We start from the raw sequence: 17,768 nt of genomic DNA on the forward strand, positions 1-17,768 counted from the left end.
AGAGCTGTTCCAGAATTGAATAAGAAATCCAGTAAAAAAGTCAGATCAATTTCTTTACCTTGTAGGTCCAATTTTATATTATAGAAAAACAAATAGAAAATTGAAGGCAGAGGGCATTCAGCCCTTCCAGTCAACACTACATTCAATATCATGGATGCTCATACAAGTCAGTACTCTGCTCCTGCTGTCTCCTTGTATCCTTTTATCTCTTTAGACCTCAGAACTATATCTAAGCACCATAGGGATTCTATTCTATTTTTCTCTTAAATCCATTCGATGCTTTAGCCGCAACTGTTTTCTACAGGAGAAAGTTTGATAGGGTCACTATACTAAGCGAAGAAGTTCCTCCTTAATCCTAAAAGGCCTAAGCCATATCCACAGAGTCCTGGTTCTGGACTCCCAGGTCATCAGGAACATTGCTTCTGTAATGATCTTGTTTAACCTGGTTAGAATGTTATAGGTTTGAGATCCTCCTCATTCTTCTGCACTCTAATGAATACAGGCCTAACCAATCCAGTTCTCAGACATCAGTCCAGCCAGCCCAGGAATAAGACTGATAAATCTTTGTTGCACTCCCTCAATAACCACAGCACTCTTGCTCAGGAGGTGAAAACTGCATATACTATTCCATCTGTGAACTCATTAAGGACGTGCACAATTGTGGGCAGCCTAGTGGCAGTGGTTCCACTGCTGCCTCACAGTGCCAGGGGCCTGGGTTCAATTCCACCCTCGGGTGACCGTCTGTGTGGGGTGTGCACATTCTCCCCATGTCTATGTGGATTTCCTCCAAGTTCTCCAGTTTACTCCCACAGTCCAAAGATGTGCGGTGTAGATTGTGGGGCCAAAAGGACCTGTTTCCATCCTGTAGACACTGAAATTCTATGACATCCTTGTTCCTGCACTCAAATCCCATTGCTATGAAGGTGAACATATCATCTGCCTGCTGCAACTGCAAAATTACTTTCAGCGACTGTTGCACAATGGATGCCCAGGTCTGAATGCACCTCCCCTTTTCTCAATCATTCAGAAACAGGAAGGAATGTTGTCAAATAGGAAAGCTTATAACCTCACATTTATCACATTATACTTCATGCCACACATTTGCCAATTCACTCAACTTGTCATTTCAACATGACAACTCTGCATTCTCTTCACAGTTCACCCTTCCACCCAGCATTGTCTCATTGGAACATGAGTAGGTCATTCAGTCCTCTGAAGCCTGTTCTATCATTCAAGTGGTAGATCTGTGGCCTAACTCCATATACCTACCGTTTGCCCATATCCCATAATGTTTGCTTAAACATTTGCCTCAATTTAAACTTCCATTTGTGAATACAGGTCTAAACATCTGCCACAATGTATATCAACTGGCTTCTTAACATCTCTCCTGAATGGTCTGGCCCTAGTTCTCAGAGTATGCCCTCTAATTCTAGCATCCCCATTAAGATCAAAATAGGGTAGATAAACTGCTTGTTTCTGTTAATATCTTAATGACTGCAAATCACCTCAATCATCTAAATAGTTGGCCTAATTTGCATAATCTCAATTTAACCCCCAAAATCCAAGCATCTCACTTGTAAACTTGTACCATATTCCCTTCAAGGTCCTGATATGCTCACATTACTCCAGTGGGCTAACTCTCTTCCTGCAACAGTCCTCTAAAACCTGCCTTTATTATTTTTGGCACCTGTTCATCGCATTTTGAAGATCTCTGTACCCGAGCATCAAGTCTCAGAGCATCCACCTGTCTAAATTATCTAAAAAGTATCCTGATCTGACTTTCTTCCATCCAAAATGGATAAACTCATTTGCTTACAATGAACTTTGTCTGGCAGTTTTGCCCATTCACCTGGTTTATCAACATCTACAAGGCCTCCTCGCTGGCATCAGCAAATAAGGATACATGACTGCTACTGTTATCCACACCATTAAAAACAGAGCTAGTTGAGTCATAATCAGCTATTCAGCAGTTGAATCATTAATAGCTGGGGTCCTGGCACTAACTGATGCTGTACTTCACTGTTTAATGGTCTATCACTCAAAAAAAGGGACCCATTTGTTCCCAAATAACAAGGTGTAGAGCTGGGAGAACACAGCAAGCCAGGCAGAGTAAGAAAGCTGACATTTCGGGTCCGAAGCCACTGCCTTTTTCTGAAGGAGGGTCCAGACCTGAAACATCAGCTTTTCTGCTCCTCTGATGCTGTCTGGCTTGCTGCGTTCATCCAGCTCTTCGCCTTGTTATCTCAGACTCCAGCATCAACAGTTCCTTCTATCTCCACTTGTTCCTACTCTGGCTGGCAAGAAACAAATCAGTCCTCTATCCATGTCAGTACACTTCCCCCAATCCCATGGCTTTAAATTTTACATTCCAAATCTCTATATGGATCCTTATCAAAGCCTTCTGAAACTAGAAGTAATCCACATCCCCTCACCAACTCTAATTACATCCAAAAATTTCAGTACATCTGTAAAGCACAATTTCCCTTCCTTAAAGTCATGCTGACTGTCCAGTCTTGTCACTGCTTTCCAAGTGCTCTGCCGAGAAATCTTTCAGAATGAACTGGCTAACCAGTCTGTAATTGTGTCTTCTGACACCATCTTTTCTCAATAATGGGATTACATTAGCTACACTCTAATCCATAAAAGAAAATGTACAGAGCCCATAGCATCTTGAACGATGATCAGTGCATCCACTACTTCTGGGGCCACTTCCTTAAATACTCTGGAACATGTATTCCTAGGGTCTGAATCTATCAGTCTCCAATCCCATCTCTCTACTAATTCTAAGAAATGTTTAAAAATGGACAGAATAAGATAGAGATAACTTTGATAATATGGAAGCAGCACTTATCATAAAACAGGATTTTACAGAAGACTATTTCTTTCTGGAAAACCTGACAACTTTAAATGATCTTTTATACAATTGATGATGCTGATTTACAACCAGAACTAATCCAAGAATGGTCATGGTACATAGTACTTCTCTGGATGAGATGAATCAGAGGACCTCACATTAAGAACTATCCTAATAGTGGAAAACTTGACAGCCCAAGAAAGTTACAGGTAAAGAAAACTGGCCTAGCTCAAGATGATCAGCCGTTATTAATTTTCTATCATACAAAAATATCAATGCATCACTGGATAGACCAACTCAAAAATTCCTTAAGCCTTTTGACACTAGAAAATACTAAAACTTTCTCCTGCTTTATTATGCCAATAAAACTTCTATGGGAAAGTAGGAGTCTAAGTGGGAGTCCAAAACCACCAGTGAATCACAATTAAACAACAGTAATGTGCACAGAGTGGTTAACACTTTAAAGCAATTACTAATACAAAGAATACAAAACTTTCTAAGAAAGAAATCACTTCTCTTCAGGGATAATAGGTGAGTCGTCTGTACCAGATATAACCTAGATCATACAGTTGAGTCATTCAAATAATTGTTCACTTGCAAAGACAAATCTTGATTTTCCCTTGGGCAAACAATGAAACTATAACAAATGTGTGGTACACACAGAGCATTATTCAAAATCAAACTAACTGACCGTATTTGACACACCAATGCTATAATGGAGACAGGGTATGCTAAAAGAAAGTATCAGAAAAACATGGTGCACATAGTATCAGTAGTTCATACTAACACCAGCATGACAACTGTTGGTAAATCAATCTACCCACTATAAGAATGAGGCCTGATTGAGCAGTCCATTGCTGACGAGTCAAAACAAAAAAGGGCCTTTCACATTTTTTGAGCGCCATACTGGTGTTGAACCAATTTTACAGTTTGACTGACTGACCACTGCTATTTGCATCTCAGACTGGGAGTATGCGCAATCATCTCTGGCTACAGGTTATATGCTGTGTAAAGACCACCTAGTTGATCAATTCTGGAGCTTGTCTCATCCACTGCGTCAACTGAGCTGAACAGCATCACTACTTTTGCCTCAGGCTGAGGAATCTACCACCATTGCCAGATTTACTTCATACAGCAGAGAGATATGAACCTGTCCTTATTCTGGTAAATAGCAATCTTAAATATTTACATTATATAAGTAGGTAAATAGAAGACAGCACTCGGAGTGCCCTGTAAGCTCTATCCTAGTTCTAAGTGCACTCTGTACATCAGCAGGCATCACTGATGACATCCTATTAATTAGCATAATGGATAGGCCTTTAATTCTATAGCAGCAAAGCTTCTCTTCTAATTAATAAACCATGGACAGGCTGAAGCTGGAGTGCTGAAAGAAGGACCCCAGGGTTCTCCTCCCTTAGAGATGGAAACTCCTGTTATGAGTATTTATCCAATTTTCTTTTATCAGATGTGACATGTGTCTTAATCACTTGTTGTGATGAGTATGTCATGCTCCATTTAAAAAAGCCATACTTAAAAACTTTGCCTGAAACTCTGCGCTCGCATTCAATAATGATTTTATCCAAGGGCTCTTTCCTCAACTTGACAACTATTTTTTTCATAGAAATGTTTCCTGACCAAAACTAAAAACCAAAATCTGTAATCCACTGGAAATATAGTTTTAGCACCTGTCACTCTTCATAAATGAGTTTGTCATCTCTGGCAACATCTTGGTAATTTTTGTATGCTATGTTTTTAATGGCCTTTCTATAACATAGTAAAGATATTACACAGTACTGCAAAGTGTCAGTCCTTTGAGTCAGAAGGGACTTAAACATGGGGTAAACAACTTTTGCCGTTCAAATGTTTGTTTTATAAAAAGTCTTCTAAACCTTCTCTTCATTGGAAAGTGTCAAGTGCCCAAAGTTTGTCTTCCTATTCCTGACATCATCCTATACACTAAAGCTTCAACATCCTTTTCATAATAGGTACACTAAAAACTGCAACCTACCAATATTTTGTCTAAATTAATCATTGAATCTTTATTCTCGTACTCTATAGTCTATGTAAAACCCAAAATTGATGTTGACTTTTGGGTGTTTTAATCCACATGAATTTTGAAGGAACCACTATTTAAATCAGAGCCTTTGTTCACCCACCTTCAAAATCTCTCTTGTATGTACACTCCCTCTAAATACACAAAAAAGTCAATTGTTGAAGCCTCAAGTTAGTTGGGTTAGCAACATACCAAATTATAAAACAGGAATTTTGAACAAAATGCTACATCATACATCAGAATCTTTATGTTTAGTTTTAAGCTTCCTGCTGTCATGCTCAAACGAATCACCAATCTTCGAGGCCCTACTGGATTATATGGAGATGCAATGACTGGTTTGCCCCATCTGGTTTTATGTATTAACTGCCAGGAAGATAGTCAGGCTCAGGGAGGATTGGAAATAGAGTTGCTAAATGCCCAAAATAATAACTCGAAATATCAAGCCCTGGGATAAAGCAAAATTTCTGTTTTTCTTTATTACAGAGATAGTAGAAGCTGCCAATGCTGAAGAATCTGAGATAACAAGGTGTAGAGCTGGATGAACACAGCAGGCAAGCTGACGTTTTGGGTTTAGATAGTATCAGAGATAATGGGAACTGCAGATGCTGGAGAATCCAAGATAATAAAATGTGAGGCTGGATGAACACAGCAGGCCAAGCAGCATCTCAGGAGCACAAAAGCTGATGTTTCGGGCCTAGACCCTTCATCAGAGAGGGGGATGGGGTGAGGGTTCTGGAATAAATAGGGAGAGAGGGGGAGGCGGACCGAAGATGGAGAGAAAAGAAGATAGGTGGAGAGAGTATAGGTGGGGAGGTAGGGAGGGGATAGGTCAGTCCAGGGAAGACGGACAGGTCGAGGAGGTGGGATGAGGTTAGTAGGTAGATGGGGGTGCGAGGAAGGGATGGGTGAGAGGAAGAACAGGTTAGGGAGGCAGAGACAGGTTGGACTGGTTTTGGGATGCAGTGGGTGGAGGGGAAGAGCTGGGCTGGTTGTGTGGTGCAGTGGGGGGAGGGGACGAACTGGGCTGGTTTAGGGACACAGTTGGGGAAGGGGAGATTTTGACCCTTCTTCAGAAAATAGTTGGAATTTTCTGAAGAAGGGTGTAAACCCAAAACCTCAGCTTTCCTGCTCCTCTGATTCTGCTGCGTTCATCCAGCTCTACACCTTGTTATGTTTTTCTTCATTTCTTTTAAAGAAAAAAAAGCCACACTTGTGAAACAGGGAATACAGTATTTAAAAGTGATATTTTTAAAATGATGAAATCAATGATTTCCAATGTGAACAACATTCTGGACAGGATCATTTTATTGTATTTTTTTATTTAAGATAAGGGTACATATTTCACAGTGAAATGTATAAACTTCAAATCCAAAGTGTGGATGATATTTGTAATTGGAAACAGCCACAACAGCTCAATAAATGCTTGTCTGTTCTAAGGAATTATCTGCCAACATTAGGCAATGTTTCAAGGACCACTGAATCCCTTGTTCTCATGGCCTCCTGAGTCACTGTACCACACTGCATGTGGTGTTAATCTCAATTTAAAAAGTGTAGTTCAAGCATTTAAATTTAAAACTGAACCCTGAAAGACTCTTTTCACTTTATTTTAGATTGGCAAAACTCAGAAGTCCATAAATGCTAAAATTACTAATGAATGCAAAATATATTTTAAAGGGTTTAATTTCTAAAATCTATAAATCATTCTGATTTGAGACAGAGATCAGAGGTAGAGAAACGAGTTTGCAGCATGTCAAAGAGAGATGCACACACTAACTCTTTATACAAAAATGAAGCCCACACATTGAAAGATTACTGGACATGTGGTGCCATGTACACTTTCGTTTTGCAAAACTGTTAAAGCATCAAATGTATAACTTGAACTGAAATTGCAAGTTTGTGTTAAAGGTATTATGATAAATAACAGCAAATTTAAGTTTCTTTACCTTTTTATTTGGCACATTTTAAGAGGCCAATACTTCCCTGAAATGATTAACTACAAATGCAGGATTTCCAATTCTGATTTCATGTTACATTGAATAACTACGTAAAAGCCACATTGCAGGGGCAAAACAGAAATATTAGTGTTTTGCTAAATGCTTTAGAAATCTGCATAAGATGTTTGCTTTTCATGTTAAACTTGTGTTTTAAAGTCTTTTTATATTGAAACACTAATCAGGTCATTAATCCCGATTGACAAGTACATACAGCAGTATAAATTAGAAATAGCCCAAGGAAATTGGTTCTCTTTAAAAGAAAGATGCTTAAAAACTGCAGATGCTGTAAATCAGGAAAGAACTGCAGATGCTGTAAGTCAGGAACAAAATTGCTGGAAAAGCTCAGCAGGTCTGGCAGCATCTGTGAGGGAAAATAACAGTTTACTTTCGGGTCCGGTGACCCTTCCTCAGAACTGTTTTCTCCCCCCTTCGTAGACGCTACCAGACTTGCTGAAATATGCTTAGCTGTCGGTTTTGTATGAATCAAATATACAATTCTCACCACTAAGTTATCTTAGCCTTGCTTTATTCAAATATACAGTACAAAACTCGAACGGATCAAATTACCATCCAACAGATTTGGCACCACTCCCACCCGACGATCAATTACAAAACATTTTAAGCAAACAAAATCGTTAAATCGTACGAACTAATCCTACCTTCAAAAGGACCGAAATAGGGGACGGCAAAAATAGTCGCTCATATCTGTTGTCAGCTTTTCCCCTAAAGTCGCAACTAACAATCCAAAAACATCAGGCACAAGAACTCCAACCTGCCTGCACCATTATAATGCATCGCAGACGCTACCACGGTAACAGAAAAAAAGCGAGGCAGCTGCCAAGATTGCTTCTTTAGACTTCAAGGAGTCCAAAAATCAGGAGAAAAAGACAGACATTCACTGCAATCTCCTGTGCTGTCCGTTCACCCAAGGCTACACAAGTCACTGCCGAGTTTCAGCTTTTCAACTTTAAAATTCGCAGTTACAGCAAGGCAAAAAACACAACCTTTCCAGTTAAGAAACCAAACGGATATGCTTGAAAAAGGGTGTTTACGGCGGGGGGGGGGGGGGGGAAGGAAGGGGAGAAGTGTGATGTGACATACATATGGAATGAGCATGAGAACAATACTGGCAGACCAGCCAGCCAACAGCACTCTGGGCAGCTGCATTCATAAACTGAGCCTCACAGCGCTGGCAGCGAGAGGGAGGGGAAGAAAAGTTACCAAGGTCAAATAACCGAGAAGACAAAAGGATTCTGTCGCACATTCTAAGTAAAAACTCACCAGAGTTCTGCCACATGGACAGAAGCTGCTCACATTCATAAAGATTAACAGAGTTTGACTACGAGACTGCGCTGCCTCTCAGCTTTAAATATTTCACTGCTGAGCATTGAAATCCCAAGAGTTTTCAATTCCAGTTGGGCCCAATTAACACCATGACTAGCCACCCCCTCCTGGCTATTATCTTTTCATGAACAATACATTTTATCTTTCTAATTTGACAGACAGTTTTTAAGATTCGTAAATTACCGACCAAATTTAATTCGGAAGACACTCAACTCATCGTGCTGAAACCTGCACTGAAGCAGTGATTCTTTTAAATTAAACATCTCAACGCAAGTATAAAAGACTGTAACATACCTTTAATCATTCCTAACCTGCAGGATAAGCCACTTTCACTGCGATGAAAGAAGGGAACCATTACGTACAACAGAATCTTCGCCACGCAGGGCGTGCGTGAAATGTAACCAGGGGACCACGAGGGTTAAATTAACAATTCTTATTAGGCATTACAGCCTAAGGGCACGTTCAAATAAATTCCCGTCCCCCTTTCCAATACAGCCGGTGCTCTGGCTTGCTAACAGCTTTAACATTCCCTGAAATCCATAATGAGCATCAACCATAGACTGTTCGGCCGAGCTTGTTAAAGACAATAACTGGTAGTGAATGGCCAGACACATATTTGAATGTGACAAGATAGGAAACCACTGGCTCCGCCTTCCAGGCATGCTTTGAGATTACACTGGAATATCGGATGTTCAGTCAATTTATCGATGCAAGTGTACAGTTGTTTTGCACTGGACTTGTATCAGATCTGTATGAAATAAAGTGAAAATAAATTGGACGATTATGAACAGCGACACATATCCAAAAAGAGAATATTAAAGAAATACCACATTACAATTGACAATTAAAATAATTTTCATTTGCGTAGCACGCAATGGAACTCCGTGTGAAAGCAAGGTTTATTATTAAAGTAAAACCGATCTGAAATGAGCACTCAATGACAGGCAATCCTTCTCGTGAGCAAGTCCTTCATAAATCACGAGTGCTTTAATGTACATGCTGTGTATGCAGTGAGAGACAGAGAACGCATAAAATAAAGAAGGAAGTAACAAACTCTGCCCCCTTTCCACTCCCCATGTCTAAATGGTGCTCCATTGTTCATTCCCTACTGATCTGTTGCAAGGTGCAAAGGAATTTCAGTCACCTACAGCTGTTTTGTTATATATTTAAATTCTCCAATTACTTACAGAGAGGAGGCACAAATTCTTTGTTTCGAAAGAGCTATTACATATTATAGATAATATCTCAAACTCCGTGGTAAATTTTAGGCAGTTTTAAATTATTACTGCAATCAAAGTCCCCATGGTTCAACACAAAGCTTCTAATTAGGAAAGTTCAAGGTAATCAAGTGCACAGAACAGAACTTGAGCATTAAGAAATGTTTTCCTCGTGCCTCTATTTCTCCTCTATAACAGGAAGGAATACAATGCTTGTACAGAGAAATTACTGCTCAAACTGCTAATGGAACAAAATCCTGAAACATTGAATATGGCACTACAGAAATCTGCAGTACGTAAAAACGTGAACTTTTCACTATGGACGTAACCTTCTGCACACTGAGGTGGCGAGTTTAGAGGCAGGAAGGGCAAGTGGTGATGAACAGCAAATCTACCACCTTCCTGCGTCCGACAGAAATAAGTTCGGATCAGAAAAGTACATGGAAAGGCATACAAGGTCAACCTTTCCGCTCCACTGGCAATTAAAGTTTTCAGAAGCCAATTAGAGTCAACCTTATGGTCTGAACATGTCACTGCTGGAATCAACCCCGCTGAGAGTGGGCAGTTACCCTGAGGTCTACATGATAGCTGTTGCCTTCCAGCAGCTTGTCATCTTAGGAACGTGCAGTGTCACTCAACGGCAAAGGCAATCAGTGCCTGAAAGTCACTGGACATCAGGCAGTAGGGTGTCCGGGATGACTTCCCAGGTAACAGACGTGATCTTCGTTAAAACGTATCCTACATGGAGATGTTGGGGGAAGTGATGGCCAAATAGAGTGGCAGTGGAATCAGCTGCCTTCTAGGTTTCATTAGATCAAAATGCTGGTTCCCATAACTGCAATAGTGGCCCACCTTAAAGCAAACCAATTTTTTTCTAAAACAAGGAACTGCAAGCAAAATTTAGGTCCTTTAAGTGCATATACTGAGGTACAAACACCTGTTTCAAATGTGGGAAAAAGGAACTTATTTGCCCATCTTGGTGACTCAGTAGTTAGCACTGCTGCCTCACAGCACCAAGAACCGGAGTTCGATTCCACCCTTGGGCAATGTTTGTGTGGAGTTTTGCACATTATCCTTGTGTTGCCTCTTGGGTTTCCTCTGGGTGCTCGGGTTTGCTTCCAAAATCCAAAAACTTGCAGGCACAGGTTGACTGGCCATGCTAAATTGCCTGCAGTGTTCAGGGATGTGTAGATTAGGTGGGTTAGATGCTGTGAGGGTCAGTGTGGACTTGTTGGGCCAAAAGGGCCTGTTTCCACAGGGTACAGATTCAATGATGAAGAAAATGGTGTGCTACACACATTTACCCTAAAATGAACTGACGTATTGAGGCCCTAACATTTTTGAGGAACACCCATAAAATCAGGCACTTTGGTCAAATTTTATAGCCCCTATTTAAGTCTTAAAAAGGAAAAAGCCGCATTAAAAGACTTTTAGTTCAAAGTCATTCCTTTGTTCAATATAGTTTAAAAATTGGCAGAAAACTATTTTGCCTTAACTGTTCTGAAAAATGTGGGTGATATCTTAAAAAGTGGCAACAAAACAGAACCAGTTCTTTACACCTAAAGCACTTAGGGGGTTTTTGTATGTTAAAGAACTTCAATGCCAATTTGATTTGCTCAATGTGCATGAAGATTAAAATCACATTGATTATTCTACTACCTTCCTTACACTCAGTTATTTATTAATTTACGCACTACTCGTGAAATTAGTTTGAGGCACCTGTTTAAAAAAAGTCAGTTATTTCTTACAGACTTGCAAAACTTATAAAGTGTCAGTCATGATAAATACAGAAAGGATATTTCCCCCAGCATAGGATCTAGAAGAAAGGGATAAAGCCAGTGTACCAAAAAGTATTACCCATTTCTAGCTGTACTTTCTTTTCAATAACAGACTGTCTCCACTATTTCTCCTCTATACACATGAGCAGATTCAAATACCATCAGCTAAACATGATGCAAAATTTTATCATTTGATTGGATGACTATGATTGCCATTATAAAAAAAACACTACTTTTTGTACACATGAAAAATACAATTATTATATATACACACTACATTGTACTGAACATTACAGAAGGGTCTGTGGGATTTTTTTGTCTTGAGATAAGATGGAAAAGGCAATCCATCCATCCGTCCATCCATTTTCCGCCTTAGTCCAAGGGCTAAACGCATCTCTGCGTTTACCACAAATGTGCACGCCCTTGCGATTCTTCCTTCCATTTAGCTTCTGATGTTTTCCACCATCCAGACTCTTAAATCTATATTTCTTCCCTGAAGCTTCACCTCGTCACTGCACTGGACTCATATTGTCTTTTTATAATATTTTACTTCTAAGTTCTGCTTTTTCTACTCAGCTAAAAGCCTGGAGATGCTATGACTTCAATTTTCCTGCAGACAAATGTATTGATTCTTCATTCTTTCTTTTCAGATGATTTTGAGGACCCTTCACTACATTTCAAGAGCTGCAATCCTCTTCAGTTTAATGGAGAATCCTACTCTGCAGTTCAAGGAGGCAATACTGCAATGATATAAACCTAAAACAATTGAATTCTAAAATATTTAAATATGTATCCATTAAATTATATTGTCTAATGACTATTTTAAAACTTTAACTGCTTTATATTCCACATTGTTATCAGGTTAATCCTTGGTAGCACAAATGCTAAAATGGTAAATGAAGCAATGACTTCTTTCTGCTGCAATAGCAGCTCCTGGCCTCAAGAGGGTCTAGGATCCAATATTCTGATCTATATATCCACACACGAACAGAGGAGCTAGAAAACAAAGTTCCCATGCAGAAAAAAAGATCTGCAGCAAGTTAGAAAAGTTGATGAAGGGTCTAGGCCCGAAACGTCAGCTTTTGTGCTCCTGAGATGCTGCTTGGCCTGCTGTGTTCATCCAGCTTCACACTTTATTATCTTAGAAAAGTTGAAGTGTTAGCATTTAGATCTCTAAACAAGTAAAAATCATTCCCTGGCTTAAATCACCAGTCACTGATGCTTTATGGAAGCCACATAATCATTTCTATTGCATAATTAAGAGAAGTAGCTGCACTACAATTGTCTTGTTACATTTCATACAGATAGCATTAAAACATTTTTCTAAGGGAATTTTCGTTAATAACTTTTGCTGTTATCAGCATACTGCTTTTTCATTAAAAATTAGACACAAATTATTTCACTAAGGATTGATGGTGTCTACTAGAAACAATGGCCCAAAAATTTAAATTTGTGACTGTTTTAAAAGACAGTTTCTAATTACCATGGAGGTACTTTAATACTTCCAGATGGACTGTCTTCCTACTGGCCCATCAACAAAACCATTTTCCACCACTTTTAGTTAAACAAAGGCATTGCCTGGGCAACAACTGCAGAACAGTTATTCAGTGAAGTGTGGTGGTAATTCTAATTATAGAGACTTTCAAATGACAAGTATACAACCTCATTAATTTTAAAGTAGCTGTCCAAGTTGAACATTCCCTTTTTACCTCATATAGGCATTACTGTCATATTGGGAGTCTCTCTCATACTATGTAGCAAGAACCAAAAACAGTATCATGCTGTCTTGGAGCTGACCCTCATAGCCATTTAGAAATCCAAGTTCACAATAGCAGCTTGTTTTCCTTTGTGGACTAATAACTGAGCAAACTGTTTAGTGTTGTCCAAAAGAAAATTTCTCCAAATAAAATCATGGAAAATATTTATTTTAATGACGAATTTCTTGCAAATATGAATAATTTATCCTACTTTTCATACAATCATGATTGTCAGCCTTTAATTTTCTTTCTTTATTGACACTTTTCTGTATTTAACAAGTTCCACATCTTATGCCTCGTGTCCAACATCAGTTCTGGGGAGACAAAATGCATGAACTAACAGCCCAGGTTCTCTGGACAGGCAGAGACTAGGCATATGACCCAAAGTGAGTATGGGAACCCCATGATGTCCTAGTGTACGGATTTCAATGGCCAATTCTCCTGCACCCTGGGATCCTTCAAACTTGAGAGTTGAAGACTTGAGAGTTCTGACTTACAGGAATTGTTACCCAGGGAATGTTGCATGGAAAAATCCACAACCTCCTGGATACTATGTAACTGACCCTACAACACCACTCTTAAATGCCCTTACTTTTTAGATTAGATTAGATTCCCTACAGTGTGGAAACAGGCCCTTCGACCCAACAAGTCCACACCACCCCTTGAAGCATCCGACCCAGACCCATCCCCCTATAACCCACACACCCCTGAACACTACGGGCAATTTAGCATGGCCAATCCACCTAAACTGCACATCTTTGGACTGTGGGATGAAACCTGAGCACCCAGAGGAAACGCACGCAGACACGGGGAGAACGTGCAAACTCCACACAGACAGTCGCCCGAGGTGGGAATTGAACCCAGGTCCCTGGCGCTGTGAGGCTGCAGTGCTAACCACTGAGCCACTGTGCAGTGTCCCAAACTGACAACATTTCACCACTTGACCTTCTAACTACAATCCCCTTGACAGGATCTCAACCACTGATTTATGAAGCTCACTTTCCAAATACCTCGAACCCTCAAACTTCGTGATCTGAACAGGCCTCACCAACCTATGCAGCTGACCCAGTTAGCTCATCCACCCTTATACACCTAAGCACTCTCACATGTTGTAAAGCTGTTCAGATGTCCCAAGGCTTTTCAATGCTTTCAGGAACACTTGACAGAATATAGAAGTTTATGCAATTAAAAAGGGTATGTGACTTCTGGTGTAGATTCCCTTTGCTGGTGTCTAAGGTTTCTTGCATTGACCAAATTCTGCAGGATCCTGCATTAGAAGATTAGCCAGGGAAGCCCAAGGAGGGCGAGTGGATAGAATTTTTTGAGTCATGGTTCGAAAGTGGGTTATGGGCCAAGGTATTTAACTCCGTTAAGAATATGTAACTATTATTTCTTGTCTTTTAAACTAGACAAATGTATGAATTCCATCACAACATTCACAGAATACACAAAAATAGTTGTTCATATTTCTTGCTTCAAATTATTCCCATTCTTCCAAAACATCATTTATGAACATTAGTCAAAAAAGGTAGGAAAACAGCAAATTAAAGCTGTGTAAAATCAAGGTTTCCTCAAGTTGAATCAGAATGCTAGTGTTTTGCATCTTCAGAGCTGGAATCAATTAGCTTATTAAGAAGATGTCAAGCCATCATCTTAGCAGTGGGGAAGCTGAATAATATTTGTTTTATGGCAATCCATTGGGGAAATATTGCCCCTAAATAGATAAATCAGAATGCATTGGAAAGAGGGACCAGGCTGAGCTAACAATACAGAAACAGACTCAGCATGTATTATATGAGCCGAAGAGTGCTCCACAACAGTAGCATTGGCAGAGGCTATTCACAATTAGCAGGGAAGTTATCACAGAGGTGAACCATCTGATTGGCGAACACCTGGAAAGACAGTCAGCCATCTGTTTTACATACCCTGTATTAGTGAAGGGACCATTTGTTTCAACTTATGTCACAGGGGCCTTCCAGTTCACGTAAAAATAATTTTCTTTTTCTGCATCACACTATAGAATGAATATGTACAGGCTGGAAGATACAATGAAAGTGATGGCATTTTATCAGAGATAGTGGGAACTGCAGATGCTGGAGAACTGTTTTTGAGCAGTTAATGTCCACATATTGACAGTTTATGTACCTTTGTTACCAATGTGCTGTCTTTTAGAATACCACTGGCAGATTACTAGGTAACCCCAACTGCAAATAATATTCAAGTACCTGTGTGGAAAAAGAGCACAGAATTGATCCTGTACCAGTCCCAACAAAGGCTAAAGTGAAAAGGCCTCTCAAAATTAACCCTTTGGGGTCAGAATGCTGTCCAGAATTTTCCTGTAGCACTGCTCTAGTTGAGCAGGCCAGGGCTACACCTTGGCATTTTGGCAGGATCTATTGGCATTTTCGGTAACATTTATAACAATTAGAAATAATATTTACCCATCAAAAAAGTGTATGATAGAAACGACTTTGTAATGTGATCTGCAGTGGTGCAAACAGTCATTGTTGAATTTCTGCTGCATATTGAAAATGGTTCAACTAATGCCAGCATTTATATGCTCAGCCTGGCCATATCTCACCTAGCCTGTTAAGTAATTCAATCATTGGCCACCTTTCCCTTGTGCTCTGTTTATCATCCACAACCCCTTTCCAGCATCCATAGCAAAATCTCTTGTTGCCCATGAAGGTATTTTTATCTTCGTGAATAAAAAACTAAATCTATCAGTAAGCATTTTTAAAGAGGCCTGTTGCTTAATGTGTTTTACTTTGTTTATACTTACTTAAATATATTGAATTAATCCATCCAGACACGCTGAGACATATATGGCACACATGATACTTCAATCCAGGCATTCTGGCCAAGGCAGGGACGCCACCATTGCACCACAGAGGCCAGTTACTGTTGTGTGTGTATCTTTACTGGTGTCTATTTCATGTAATGTTGATAATGAATTCGGCTATTAATGAATCACTGATATAGTTTCAAATTGGCCAGGTTAGTCTCAATCAAGGAGGACACCTGTCAGATGTGGGAGATGAGGGAGCGTTTCCATCTTACAGATGATTTATGGCTGTGGTAAAGGTGTTTGGTAGTGAATCCAATCAGATCACGTGGTTTAGGTTGGAAATCCAGTTAGAAGAAATGAGGAACTACAGGAGCTAGGGGATGAGACAGACAGCAGTTGCAAGGAGGTAGAAAAACTGCAGATACAGTCAGGTAGATGGGTTACTGCCAGAAAAGGTAGGACAGGAAGGCAAGTCACACAGGAGTCTCCTGTGGCTATCCCCATATCAAACAAGTATGCGGTTTTAGAAAAATGTAGAGGGTGATGGACACTCCGGGGAATGTAGCACAGACAGCCAAGTTTCTGGTACTGAGGCTAGCTCGACTGTAACAAAGGGTACATCAGATTCCAAGCGATCAATTAATGATAGTCAGAGGCACAGACAAACGCCTCTGCACCCGACAGTGCGTTGCCTCCCTGGAGCCTGGATCAAGGCTATCTCAGAGGGGTTGAGGATATTCTGAAAGGGGAGTGAGACCAGCAGCAGGTCGTTTTACACGCTGGAATGAACAACACAGGAAAAAGGTTGAGATTCCGAGGAGAGGATATAGGAAGCTCGGCAGGAATTTCAAATGGAGGTCCTCAAGGGTAGCAATACCTGGATTACTCCCTGTGCCAAAAGCTAGTGAGGGCAGGAATAGAAGGTTGAGCAGATGAATGGATGACTGAAGAGTTGGTGCAGGGGAGAACAAGGTGCAGAGCTGGATGAACACAGCAGGCCAAGTAGCATCATTGGAGGCTGACGTTTCGGGCCTGGACCCTTCATCAGAAATGGGGGAGGGGAAGGGGGTTCTGAAATAAATAGGGAGAGAGAGGGGGAGGCGGATAGAAGATGGATAGAGGAGAAGATAGGTGGAGAAGAGACAGACAAGTCAAAAAAGTGGGGTGGAGCCAGTAAAGGCAAGTGTACGTGGGGAGGTAGGGAGGAGATAGGTCAGTCCAAGGAGGACGAACAGGTCAAGGGGGCAGGATGGGGTTAGTAGGTAGGAAATGGGGGTGCAGCTTGAGGTGGGAGGAGTGAAGAGGTGAGGGGAAGAACAGGTTAGGGAGGCGGGGACGAGTTGGGCTGGGTTTTGGGATGCGGTAGGGGGAGAGGAGATTTTGAAGCTTGTGAAATGCACATGGATACCACAGAGTCCCAAGCGGAATATGAGTTGCTGTTCCTGCAACCTTTGGGTGGCATGATTGTGGCATTGCAGGAGGCCTAGGATGGACATGTCATCTGAGGAATGGGAGGGGAAGTTGAAATGGTTCGCGACTGGGAGGTGCGAACCAAGCGTACGTGTTCTGCAAAACAGACCCCAATCCTCCGCTTGGTTTCCCCGATGTAGAGGAGGCCACAACAGGTACAGCGGATGCAGTATACCGCATTGGCAGATGTGCAGGTGAACATCTACTTGAAGTGGAAAGTCATCCTGGGGCCTAGGATGGGAGTGAGGGAGGTGATGTGGGGGCAGGTGTAGCACTTACTGCGGTTGCAGGGTAAGTGCTGGGTGTGGTGGAGCTGGAGGGGAGTGTGGACCGGACAAGGGAGTCATGGAGAGAGTGGTGCCTCCAGGAAGCAGACAAGTGTGGGGAGGGGAAAACATCTTTGGTGGTGGGGTCAGATTGCAGATGGTAGAAGTGTCAGAGGATAATATTTTGGATCCAGAGGTTGGTGGGGTGGTACGTCAGGATGAGCGGGGATTCTTTTTTGGTTGTTAT

General features: G+C 40.9%; 1 protein-coding gene across 8 annotated transcripts in view; it reads right to left on the minus strand.

Moving 5' to 3' along the window:
- fat3a (FAT atypical cadherin 3a) overlaps positions 1-17,768 on the minus strand; it is an 808,281-nt gene that overhangs the window by 662,795 nt on the left and 127,718 nt on the right. For 6 of the 8 annotated variants that reach the window (XM_059646555.1, XM_059646551.1, XM_059646554.1 and 3 more), the window contains exon 1: positions 8,540-8,646. The exons of 1 other annotated variant lie outside the window; for it this stretch is intronic. In XM_059646555.1, coding sequence (XP_059502538.1) covers positions 8,540-8,600 — 61 coding nt within the window. In that variant the 5' untranslated portion in view covers positions 8,601-8,646. Of the gene's footprint in view, positions 1-7,560; positions 7,925-8,539; positions 8,647-17,768 lie in introns of those variants that run through there. One more of the 8 variants, XM_059646552.1, reaches the window with a different exon arrangement.

The sequence above is a fragment of the Stegostoma tigrinum genome, chromosome 6 (genome assembly GCF_030684315.1).
Source record: "Stegostoma tigrinum isolate sSteTig4 chromosome 6, sSteTig4.hap1, whole genome shotgun sequence".
Lineage (NCBI taxonomy): Eukaryota > Metazoa > Chordata > Chondrichthyes > Orectolobiformes > Stegostomatidae > Stegostoma > Stegostoma tigrinum.